General features: G+C 35.1%; 1 protein-coding gene across 12 annotated transcripts in view; it reads left to right on the top strand.

The window, feature by feature from the left end:
• The window catches only part of MALRD1 (MAM and LDL receptor class A domain containing 1), a 754,524-nt gene that overhangs the window by 367,790 nt on the left and 373,303 nt on the right, over positions 1 to 13,431 (top strand). For all 12 annotated transcript variants that reach the window (XM_086334563.1, XM_086334560.1, XM_086334554.1 and 9 more), the window contains one exon: positions 10,464 to 10,620. In XM_086334563.1, coding sequence (XP_086190689.1) covers positions 10,464 to 10,620 — 157 coding nt within the window. The remainder of the gene's footprint in view (positions 1 to 10,463; positions 10,621 to 13,431) is intronic.

Below are 13,431 nucleotides of genomic sequence, written 5' to 3'. Positions count from 1 at the left end.
GTCATGCATGGTGCTTTCTTTCAACAATCTCCAAACCATCCTTTCAAACTTGGTTGAAAGTCAATTCTGCGAAACTCTCTGATCTCTCTCTAGTCAAATCCAAATAGTTCTTTGGGTATTAGCTGTATTCCAGCATGTGTCTGAGAATACCACTAATATTAATTTACTTGTCTAATGCCTTCATGATACTGTATCTTGAGAAAAAGGGTGCTAACAATTTGACTATTTTACAACACCTACCATTGTGCTGATCGCATACTAAGTAACTGTGAGAAAAAAGGGATGATGAAAAGACAACACAATTGAAGCATTTGCTATTTTGACCAATAGAGGAGTTCTTAAAAAATAAATAAAAGCTAAAAGCAAAGCCAGAGGAGATTGGAGACAATAATAAAATTTTGATGATAAAATTAGTTCTCTTTTCCAAACTGCTTTAGATAGAATTATGGTGCTTTTATGGATTATTTCCTGATATGCTTTTAACTCATGTTCATAGATATATTACACTTATTAACTTTGGATATATTTTACATGAGATATATGCAGTACTTGTAAAAGAGAAGACAGAGAAAAATATCTTGGGCTATAATTTCTTTGGAGAAATCACTAAGTTTAAAATAAAATTTCCTAATATTAAAGTAGGGATCTAAATTTTTTCCAGGGATTACTTTTCAGTCTACTTTAAATTAAACACAAAGTTATCTAATGAAACACAGTTATCCTGTTGGTTAGGATGTCTTGAACTCAAATTAATATTCTGGGAAAGCTTTTAGTGAGTTAATTAGAAAATATAGATTTTTTTAAATTAAATGATATTTATTAAATTATTTTAAAATTTAAATATTAAATTTGGTAATTCAATTTTTATCAGCAAAATTTTTGAAACAAATATGACTGCCCAGTAGTATCAATAGCATTGATGTATTTCAAAGATTGATTTAAAAGGAAAGGACACAAGAGGCTTTTCATGAAGTAGAATAGTTGGCTCCAAAGTTGTCCTGGACTAGGCCCATTCGCTGTTCACATTCAGTTCAAAGAAGATTTCCCTTTTAACACGTTAAACTGTTATAGCTTGTACCATGTTCGTTTCATTACTAGCATTGCCTTAGTTTAGATTCCCGTTGTGACATTCTGTATTCACATTATTAGGAAAACAGAGGATTAGCCGCAAAACACTGTGGTAGTGTTTGTTTACATTTTCAAATACTGCTAACATGATCTACATCTTTTGTATATTCAGAATTTAGATTGCCCTTTCCAACACAGACCAGTGATACTATAAATAACTGATAACAGCAATTGCTGATGAGCAGTGCTGTAGAATAATGTAAAGGTCAAAGAATGATAGTTCATGATCATCCTTAACAAAGTATACAAGGCTTTAAAATACTGATGTTGAACTCCGGTGGCCTGGCACAGGGAATTCATGGCACAGAATGAATCCCCTTTCATCAGTGTGATTGTGAGAAGGTTAAGAACCAGAACCAAATTACCTGCTCTCTGTACAGATGCAGAGATCTGAGGGTCAGCTTTCTGTGTGCAACACAGGACAACAGATAGTTTTACACATCATAGCTGCTCCTCACTCATGCTTTATTGCTAGTTTAATCTCTAGTACAGTGTGGCATTTTAAAAAAATGGGAAAAAGGTAGAAGTGCTTAATCTCAAGGCACCATAGCTTTAATAATATTGAAAAATATTCAAATACAGGAATCATTTAAAATTCGAGCATAGAACATTTTAGTTTTTATCAGACCCTGATAATGTTGAATGAATAAGAATCTGACTGGAAAATATGACTCATTTGCATACTTGTGATTGCCATTTACATCTGACAAGCCTGTTGCCTGTTAACAGAGACGGCTTGTACATTTCTTTTACCTCCTTGACACTAGCAGGCTTATGCTGATTTTAGATTATGGAATCAGCCCAACTGCTTTTCAAAAGGAAAATATGTCCAAGCAGTTATCTCTCCATTACAGATATATATATTTTTTGATACAGAATGCTATACTTCTGCTTATTCTCATTTCTCTTTCGACTTTCAGCTACTATATATGTAAAACTAAATTAAGTGGCCAGTAGAAGGAAAGAAAGCTTAAATATAGTTGGGCTTCTCAATCTTTTTCATGACATGGAGCCTGTAGAAAATGATGATACTGGTAAGATCCACTGGGTAAATTAGAGGAGATTTGATTTTATGTGTACCATGCTTAAGATAAAAAGTCCATGTGACTGAGAGACTGAACAATAATAACAAATATTTTCTTTATATAATTATGGTAAAAGGAATAAAGCAAGTATTGGAAGATATTAAATATTAGACTCAAATAATGCTAATGCTTTTTTTTCCCAGAAAGATAACAAGATCTTTAAGTTGCTTCCTATTAAAGTCTTTTCAAATTTTTTATTATGACAAAATATATCTAACATACAATTTTACACATATAATAAACATTTCTTTCTCCATGTTCTTGACAGCATTTTTTTTTTTTTTCTGGGAGGGGTTTATAATAGCCATCCAGTGAGTGGGAAATGATATCACACGGTGGTTCTGATTTGTATTTCCCTAATTATAGTGACATTGACTATCTTTGTATGTGCTTAGCTAATTTGCATAGTTATTCATGTCCTTTGCTCATTTTGAATGGGGTTTTTGTTTTTTATTGTTGAGTTGTAGGAGTTCTTTGTATATTCTGGATATTAATCTCTTATCAGAGTATGATTTGCAAATATTTTCTCAGATTCTATGTGCTGACTTTTCACTCTGTTGTTAGTGTTCATTGATGCATACAAGCTTTACTTCTGGCATAGTTCAGTTTATCTATTTTTCCTTTGGTTACCTTTGCTTTTGGTATCATAGCCAACAAATAGCCGCCAAATTCAACGTCATGAGGCTTTTTCCCTAGTCTGTATTTGGGCTGTGCCATGCAGCATGTGGGATCTTAGTTCCCTGACCAGGGATTGAACCTCTGCCCCCTGCACTGAGAGCATGGAGTCTTAATCACTAAACCCCCAAGGAAAGTCCTCCTCTAAACTTTCTTCTGAGAGTTTTATAGCTCTTATGTTTAGGATTTTGATCTAATCTTTGTGTGGGATATAAAGGTAAAGGTCCAGCTTCATTATTTTGCAAATGGATATCTTACTTCTCCTAACCATTTTTTCCTTTTCCTTTCTCCTCCCTACTGTCCCCGCCTCCTCCTTCTCTTCCTCCTTTTCCTCCTCTTCTCCTTCTACTACTAAAACGTAGGGCCTTTTTCCACATTATATAACGGAAAATGTATTGTTCTAACAATTATTAAAAAAAATTCTTTAATCTCAAAGTTATCGTCGCTAAAGTGTTCATTTCAGGAAGGATAATGAAGCTTGAATGTTTATTTTTCTGCATATTCCTTTTGGATTAGCATCTTCATTTAGCAACTTTTAACTGTTAGCAATTTTGAGCAATGGGTCTCAAAATTTAATATGCCCCAGAATAAGCTGAAAAATTTGTTGAATGAACCTTACTCCAGAGTTACTGATTCAGTAGGTTTGAGATAGGGCCCAAGAGGTGAGGCTAATGCTGCTAATTCAGACATCATACTTATAGGACAACTAGTAGAAGATATTCTGGGGTAAGAGAAATGTTCTATATCCAGTGTGGTGGCTATACAGATGTAAAAGGTTATTAAAAACCATCAAACTTAACATTTAAAATATAAGCAGTTTACTGTATATTAATTATAATGCAGTTTAAAAAATAAGTTCTGAGGAACACTGAAAAATAGATAAGTGGAAATACATACTTGAATAGGAAGGTTATTTTGTAAAAATATCAGTTCTATCTAAGCATAACTCAAGTGTTCTTATTTTAAAAAGAGTGTAAGGCATGGGGTGATGAATCTAAGTCCCCAGTCCTGACTTCAGTATTTTGCAAGTTACCATTGGCAAATTTTTTTAGTTATCTCATGTATGAAATAGTAATGAATAATCCTACTTTCTTAGTCTTGTTGCAAGTATCAAATAATAAACTATTATTTAATACTCCCTAATTTAAAGGCATACTAATTTAAAGACTGATGTAAAAATTCCAATATTTTATACATTGTAGGAGCTAGTGTTTCTTTGGTCTGAAATCTATTTAACAAAGAATATACATACATGAGCATTCTAAATTCCTATTTTGGAATTAGATGATAAATACAGCTGCGTTGTGTAAATTTAGGAGTTTCCATATAAGACCTCTATATTTATCAGTTGTAATCTTTTAAATATATTTCTTCTTGCCTCACAAAGAGCTGCTCTCCAGGGAATGTCATACAATATTGAAACAAGAACCATGGATGCTCCTAATTAAAACAGTTGGCTTTAATACCTTGTTATTAAATTTTGTGTTGATAAAACCCCAGGTGGTTATGTAAAATTTCAACAAATGTTTTTTTCATTTTTTTGTTTCATAAGACTAGGAAGGAGAAATCTAAAAGGCACTGCTCAAATTGTAAATCCCTTTTTCACAATTGAGGTGCAAATTTTATTTGTAAAGAAGAATTTTTTTATAGAAAAGCAAGAAATATCTACTGCTTTTATTTAGCAACACATTCAGGAAATATTTATTAAGCATCCGTTGAGTTTAAGCCATTTTACAAGGTGTTCTAGATACCGTAATAGATTAAGTTAAAATATATGCCTTCATATGTCTATGTGAGACTTTAGCTTCATATGGAGAAGGCAATGGCAGTAGGCATGGAGAAGGCAATGGCAACTCACTCCAGTACTCTTGCCTGGAAAATCCCATGGATGGAGGAGCCTGGTAGGCTGCAGATGAGAGATGCTATGGAAGGTAAATCTTTAGGAAAAAGACTAAGGATAGAGGTTATACTCATCTCATCTTAGGGAATGAGATGGCTGGATGGCTGATGCAATGGACATGAACTTGGGCAAACTCTGGGAGATGGTGAGATACAGGGAGACCTGGCATTCTGCAGTCCATGGGGTCGCGAAGAGTTGGACATGACCAGGTGACTGAACAGCAACAGAGGTTATACATTGTCCAGAAGAAAGACCAACATAAGGGAGACAGAGAGAAGGAAATACATGATGTATTCAAGTAAATGCATGAACACATACAATGAGTATAAATCTGGGTGGCTGAGTGAAATAATATATGAAAGTTGAAGCTGGATGTTAGTATAGAAAGTTATTTCTCAGATCTCGATGAGTTGAGACTTTTATCCAAAGAATGGTGCTGAATAAACTGTGGTCTGTGGGCCAGTTTTTGCCTAATGCCTGTTTTTGTTAGTGTAGTTTTTTTTTGGAACATGGCTATAATCATTCATTTAAGTGGTCCATGGATGCTTTCATGCTGCAGAGTTGAATAGTTGTAACAAAGACCCTATGACCCCAAAAGCCTAAAATACTTTCTCTGTGGCCTTCACAGAAAAAAAGTTCTCTGACCCCCACTAAGATACCAATTCAGCCTGAAAGAGGCTTCCCTGGTGGCTCAAATGGTAAAGAATCTGCCTGCAATTCAGGAAACCTGGGTTTTGTGGTTGAGAAGATCCTCTGGAGAAGGGAATGGCTACTCCAGTATTCTTGCCTGGAGAATTCTATGGAGAGAGAAGCCTGGTGGGCTACAGTCCACAGGGTCACAAAGAGTCAGACACAACTGAGCAACTAACTCACTTTTTCTCGTTATGAAAGACCGCTCTATGGACAGGCTTGTTACAAGAAAATGATGATATCAACAAGCTTGCACCAGAAGCAAATTAATTCAGTGCTTCCTTTATCAAGAAATTCTAACTATTAAAAAAATGAAACAAAATAGTCAGCTGATCAGGACAGTGTATGTAATGAATTGATGTGTATTTTACCAAGGCTTCATACGTACTTGCAATCCAGGAACATACAATTTAGTTCAGGGATCTCACTTTGAGTAAGTAAAGGTGTATTGAAGATTTCTAAGCCAGATGGTAGAATCAAATGTATATTGTAAAGGACCAATAAAATCAAATAGAAACTTTTTCTTTTTTGGTCTTTTGCAATGTTCCAGCAGAATGTAGAGGGTATATGTGGAATTTTGGAATCCTGCACATCTGGTTTCAGACCTGGGTGGGGGATCAGGGATGGGGGTGGGGTCATGTCCTGACACTCAAGAAGAAATGTTCCTTTTCCCTTATATTTTAAAAATCCCACATGAGAACTCTGAGTGTTCTGTCTTATTTAAGAAGGTTACTCCAGCAGTCGGTGGATCGGATTGTGGAGCTGGTAGGAGGGGTGGGGAGGAGTTACACATGGCAAGGATGGTTCATTGCAGACATGAGGGTGATACTATGGAAATCCCCAGGAGAATTATACTGTTGAACACTTTGTATTTTCTGCTACTCATGAAGGTAATCAAGTTCATGACAACTTTCAGTCACTCATGTACCATCAGGTATATTACAACAGCCTGTTACAGTATTATAATCATAAGATATATCTCAACACAGAGGATAAGCCTGAAGAATATGTCCCTCAGACTGTACCTGTATATTTTGATTTGTCCATGCAAGGGTTTATTTTTTACAGTCTATGGGGTCGCAAAGAGTTGGACATGACTGAGCAACTTCACTTCACTTCACTTCTCAAATAAGAGGGAAATGTCAATTTTTAAATCACTTAATCTGTGTAATACTGAGGCTCTAGAAACTGATTATCCTATGATGCTTAGGCAGCATTTTAAAAAATAGCTTGACTGTAAATCAGATCTATTTTTATAATGACTTTTTAATGACTTCTGTATCATCACCTGGATCTTTACTTTTGTGACACCTGGATATAAAGCTGTGCTTTCTTTAAACCTTTACTACTGTGGTTTATGCTATGTTTTATTAGAAAAGGTATATTTCTATAAAACATCATACTTCCTGCCCTGTATGAGAAAAGACAGTTTGAAGGCTGGGAGAGAGATGCTGATATTTTATGAGTGACAGCACTGTTAGGTATGATCATTACTGCTGTACTCTTTCCAGGAGGGGAGTTGATTTCCTTTGCAGGTACGTGCTCAAATAATTTCATCTCAGGCACGTGCTTGGATCATTCTTCATTTTCCTTTAGACATTATACACACATCATATGTCCTCAATTAAGGCCTATAAAACTAGTAACCAGATGATATACTTTTACACTGGTCCTGTGTGGATGTGCTTCTGCATGTTCAGTCCTCATTTGTGTCCAGCTGTTTGCCACCCTGTGGACTGTAGCCCTCCACACTGCTCTGTCCATGGGATTTTCCAGCAAGAATACTGGGGTTGCCATTTCCTCCTCCAGTGGATCTTCCTGACCCAGGGATTGAACCCATGTCTCCCACCTTGGAGGCAGATTCTTTTACCGCTGATCCGTTGGGGAAGCCCAGTGTGCATAGGGCAGTGTTAAAACACAAATGCAGTTGTATTGTTTACATTTTTCAAATGGATCTCCTGAAATGTCTCCCTTTTTCCTTTTCTTTGCAGGTGAGGGGATATTTCAAGGGAATATAATTAGAATTGTTCCAATAATTCATTTACTCTCGTTATTGTGATTGATTTTTCTCAAATTGTATTGTTGGGGGAAATGAAGCATTTGTATATTTTCATTGTCTAGTTGCTGTGAAATTAGTGCAAGGACCTCCAGTTGAAGAACCATTGATTAGATGCTTTTATCGTTACTAGAATTATGACTTTTAGTCACCAAATACTTCCATGGTCTCCAAATCTATTCATACTGTTCTGTCTTTTTATATTTTTTCTCCCCTAGCCTGGAACATATTATTACAAAATTTTCTTGCATAATATCAACTGATCTACAGCTCTAGTATTCCCTTGGTGTTTTTGTTTCCACATGTGATTTTAAAAGTACTTTTTGCTTATCAAGTATTTTTGAGAGTATCAAGTATTTTTGAGAGTATCAACTATTGTTGAGAGTGAACCAGACACTGTGTAAGAGATGAAATAGTCATGGCCCCAAAGATAAAACATTACCATTTGGCAGTATTTCATCATGTTGTTCTTCCTTATATAAATATGTAGTTATATAATTAGTTCAGTTCAGTCACTCAGTCATGTCTGACTCTTTGCAACCCCATGGACTGTAGCATGCTAGGCCTCCCTGTCCATCACCAACACCCGGAGTTTACTCAGACTCAAGTTCATTGCCATCCAACCATCTCATCCTCTGTCATCCCCTTCTCCTCCTGCCTTCAATCTTTCCCAGCATCAGGGTCTTTTCCAGTGAGTCAGTTCTTCACATCAGGTGGCCAAAGTATTGGAGCTTCAGCATCAATCCTTCCAATGAATATTTAGGACTGATTTTGTTTAGGATGGACTGGTTGGATCTCCTTTCTCTCCAAGAGACTCTCAAGAGTCTTCTCCAGCACCACAGTTCAAAAGCATCAATTCTTCGGCGCTCAGCTTTCTTTATAGTCCAACTCTGACATCCATACATGACTACTGGAAAAACCATAGCTTTGGCTAGATGGACCTTTGTTGGCAAAGTAACGTCTCTGCTTTTTAATACAGTCCTAGTTTTTAGTATTTCCTCTTATAGTTAGTAATCTTTATATATTATTTAAAATTTTTTCTCAGTCCCATATCATGAAGATATTATTACATATCCTAGACAAGATTTATTGTTTTACTTTTCACATTTCAGGTATATTCTTCCTGTAATTTATTATTTTTGAATGTTGTGAAATAGGGGTCAAAGTTCCTCATAGGACTACATAATTTGTTCAATCCACATTGAAAAGATTGTCTTTTCCTTCACTGCTCTGAAGAACTAAGATTTTCATAAATCAGATGTACAAATATGTATAGAATTTTAAGACTTTTTAATCCATTTCTCTGGCCCATTTTTCTGTCTTTACTCCAGTACAACTCTATCTTGATTATTCTACCTTTATAATGAATCTTGATATCTGATCAAGTAAATTCTTCAACTTTGCTTTCCTTTGTGATAAAATGGCTATTCTTAGTTCTTTGGATATCTATATTAAGCTTACAGTCAGTTTGCCAATTTTGGGGAAAAAAGTCTACTGAAATGGAGCTGAATTTCAGTGAATCCTGAACCACTGAATAATTCATGTATTCATCTTTGTTCTCAGCATCTGTGGGATCCTGGGATATTAAGCACACACAAGGAAAAAAGCTGGAACTGTTTAGTCATTGACACACAATGCTGACAATTTAATGTGATAATCCTGCCTCTTAAAAATAATCTTAATTCATAACCTGTGTAGTTCATAGGACACTAAACTCTTTATTCCATTAGCAGCAATTAGTGACATAAACATAATCACAAATCACAACTCCCATTTATTAAATATATTAGATGGGCCAGGTACTGTGTTAGAGGTTCCACTTATTTCTAATTCCTGTTAATAACATGGAGCTATCCTATTTTATAAACGAAGAAAGCAGTAGGTTCAGAGAGGTTAAATAACTTGCCTAAAGTGCCATCTAGTAAATGCTGTGGCCAGGGCTCAGCCCTGTCATGCATCTTGTCCACAGTCACATTCCCACTGCTGGACAAGTAAGACTCGAAAGACTGACTCAGTAAACATGTGACTGGATGAACACTTTCCTCTTTGTCTCCATCTATTTTCTGTTAATGTTTCATACTACTTTCCTCCGGAAGTTATACAGCTTTCCAAATGGTTTTAATAAGTAGCAAGTTTAAACTCTATGGTACTCGTGTCTCATGTGGTGAAAAAGTGCTGTGAAAGCTAATTAATCAAAGAAGTGAAAGAATACCTGAATTTTCAGCAATCACTTCCTTATTTAATATTTCAAAAAGCTCTGTGTTGCATAGCATGTCTTATCTCTTTTTTGAATTGATAATTAAAATAAGGGTATAAACTCTATCCTTTATGGCAAGATTACACTGATATTTGTTTCCATCATTAGTTTCCCTCTCCTGTATGAAATTCAGAGAGAAAAGACACACATTAAAAATTATCTACCAATTTATTAAAATATGTTTAAGTAAAACTGACTTAATAGAGAAAATAAATTTGAACCTGAAAGACTTTAGACCAGTTAATAGAACCCCAGGACAGTTCATTTCTCTTTTTCATGCTTTAATTATGTATATTTATAGTTACATTTTTTATGCCTCTTCTAAATGTTTTCAGTGTTTCAAAGTCTCATTTTACCCACATGAAAATAAGCTCTACAAAACTGATCAGAGTATTGGCAGTATTGTTGTAATAAAAAAAAGATCAAGTCATTACATGTTAGATTGGTTAATTTTAGCCTTTACCGTAATTTTTGCACATTGTACCAATGCTACACAGATTAAAAATTAAAATAGAAGAATGTCTATGCTGAAGGTTATGAGTCGTCATTATGCTAAACAGCATGTTATATTCTTAGGACAAATTACAGAACTGTAATGTATGATCAATGACAAACTGTATTTATGAGTTTCTTCTTCGTTTTTATCTGATAAACACATCCTTCTTTCCCTAGAAATACCGCAGACGGCTGGTACCTGTATGCTGATAGTTCCAATGGAAATTTTGGTGACATAGCTGATATCCTTACTCCTGTCATTTCACGCACGGGACCAAAATGTACCCTGGTGTTCTGGACTCATATGAATGGTGCCACAGTTGGTTCTCTCCAGGTACTGCTTAGGCAACGGCGTTTTCCAAATTTGTTCTATAAAAGTTCATACTATGCAATTTAGTGTTGTTAAAATATATCGTGTGCTAATAAATGAGAAATGGACAATTACCAACAATTATCAACTGGTTTCAAAACATTATGACTGAAAAAATTTAGAATTGGACCTGAATGTCTAATAGAATTTTTTTAACTATCCTATTTATGATTATGGTCTATTTTAGGTCATTTTATTTTCTCTTCTATTTTTTTTCAAATGTATTTGACATATAAAAGTGTGTCAAGACCATTTATAAACATATAAAGTTTGTTTTAAAACTCAAGTAGCCAGTTGACCTGTTTGTTTGTTTTTTTTTAATTTATTGAGGTATAGTTTATAATGTTGTATATGATTATGGAATTTATTCTGAGGCTACAGCTTCTGTGTGATACTGTTTTACGCTTGAAACATGTCATATAGGTTTCAGAGTCAATATTCTGTGAATAACACAACAAATGAATATAAACACTTGGGTGATATTTGGATGTGCATTCTTGTTATCTTTGATGTAGTGGTGCTACATTCTCCAATAGTCTCTTTCAAATTGTTTCTTGGTTAAAAAAAAAAAATATATATATATATGTATATATACACACACACATATATATATATATATTAAACTGTTTGAAACTCACAAAATGTTGCAAGAATCTCACAGGCAACTCTAATGTATCTTTCACTCAGAGATTCTTTTTCTTGTCCAATATCCCAATAGAATCTTTTGTAGGAAAATTTTAATTCAATATAGAATTATTTATCACACTCCATTGTTATCTCTTTCTAGTATCTTTTTTAAAAATTAATTTTTTTTGACTGCGCTGGATGTTCAGGGCGGTGCGCTGGCTTTTCTCCAGTTGCGGTGAGCCAGGGTTGTTCTCTAGTTGCGGTGCGCAGGCTTCTCGTGGCGGCTTCTCTTGTTGCAGAGCGCAGGCCCAAGGCATCGCAGGCTTCAGTGGTTGTGGCCTGTGGGCTCAGCAGTGGCGGCTTGCAGCCTCTAGAGTGCAGACTGAGTAGTTGTGCTGCACAGGCTTACTTGCTCCATGACATGTGGGATCTTCCTGGACCAAGGATTGAACCCATGTCCCCTGTATTGTCAGGAGGACTCCCAACCACTGGACCACCAGGGAAGCCCTATATTTAGTGTATTTGCAAAGAGGTAACACTTGGGTTACCTGCTTTCTTTTTCCCAACAAGTAGAGAGAAATACACTGCAGATCACCTGCTTATCCATTTCTTTTCAGCTAGCTTGATGTAATTTTAGTATTATTCTAGGATTTTTCTGGCAATATTAAGTATTATATCCCCCAAATTAGATAAACATATCTTATTTTTAAAATGCTGTTACTTTTTTAATTGGAAATATGTTAAATTTATAAATCAATTTTGGAATAGTTTTATTTATTATAGATGAGACTTTCTACCAAAAACAGTTAAAGAGTAAACCTGTTTGTGTATATGTATGTGTGCATATAATAACCTGAAAACATCCAAGTAGGCTTGTAGATTGAAGTTATAATTTACCTCTGTGTTACACTGATTCTTTAAAAATTGTTTTAGAGAAAACAATCAATACAACTGACTACAGGGTTTCCATCAGAAAAATGAGAATTATTTAGTGGGTGTATTTTGTGGTTGAGATTAATTGTCTGAAATAGGCTTTCATATTTTTTTAATATGAGTTTACATTAGTAGATGAAAAATTAAAAACAGCCTTAAATTTTATAAGCAATTAATTATCAAATAATTACAGTGGTAATACATACAATCCATATTTTTGTGCATGGCTGAATATTAAGGACATTAAATGTTGGTACTATGTTATATGAACACAGTTTTATTTAGTGATTTGTATGTACAGCAATATTCATACAAAGAAGACCTATTTCCTATATACTCATTTTCAGTTCAGTTCAGTCGCTCAGTCGTGTCTTACTCTTTGCAACCCCATGAATTGCAGCGTGCCAGGCCTCCCTGTCTATCACCATCTCCCAGAGTTCACTCAGACTCACTTCTGTTGAGTCAGTGATGCCATCCAGCCATCTCATCCTCTGTTGTCCCCTTCTCCTCCTGCCCCCAATCCCTCCCAGCATCAGAGTCTTTTCCAATGAGTCAACTCTTCGCATGAGGTGGCCAAAGTACTGGAGTTTCAGCTTTAGCATCATTCCTTCCAAAGAAATCCCAGGGCTGATCTCCTTCAGAATGGACCGGTTGGATCTCCTTGCAGTCCAAGGGACTCTCAAGAGTCTTCTCCAACACCACAGTTCAAAAGCATCAATTCTCAGTGCTCAGCCTTCTTCACAGTCCAACTCTCACATCCATACATGACCACTGGAAAAACCATAGCCTTGACTCATTTAGTATCCTTCAAAAATGATTTTTTACATTTTTTAGAAATTCTGTTTTCTTGACTTTAATATGTTTAAAATTCAACTTGAATTTTATGGACCAAGAATTTAGTGGTATTTTTGCTAGCTGCATACTAATTTTTATATGACTCTGAAAACTCTGACTTTGTAAAAATAACCATTTCTATTTAACATCTTTAAAAACCAATGTTGAAAGCATTCAAAATTAACTTCACTCTCAAAAACCAAAACCTTTCCACACCTTTATGTGAATAATAATTCCATTGTACATATTTGTATTGTTAAAAAGTAATGTCGTGATATAATTAAATACATCATCTAATTCAGTTATTTTGAAATGTGAAACTATTCTTCTCAGTTACTCCCTTGATGGCTCTTTTTGTGTCATCTAAATGAAGAGCCATGA

Source organism: Bos grunniens, chromosome 13, assembly GCF_055505025.1.
Source record: "Bos grunniens cultivar Pamir isolate PY7600 chromosome 13, Bosgru_T2T1.0, whole genome shotgun sequence".
NCBI lineage: Eukaryota > Metazoa > Chordata > Mammalia > Artiodactyla > Bovidae > Bos > Bos grunniens.
This window is presented reverse-complemented; position numbering and strand designations above follow the sequence as displayed.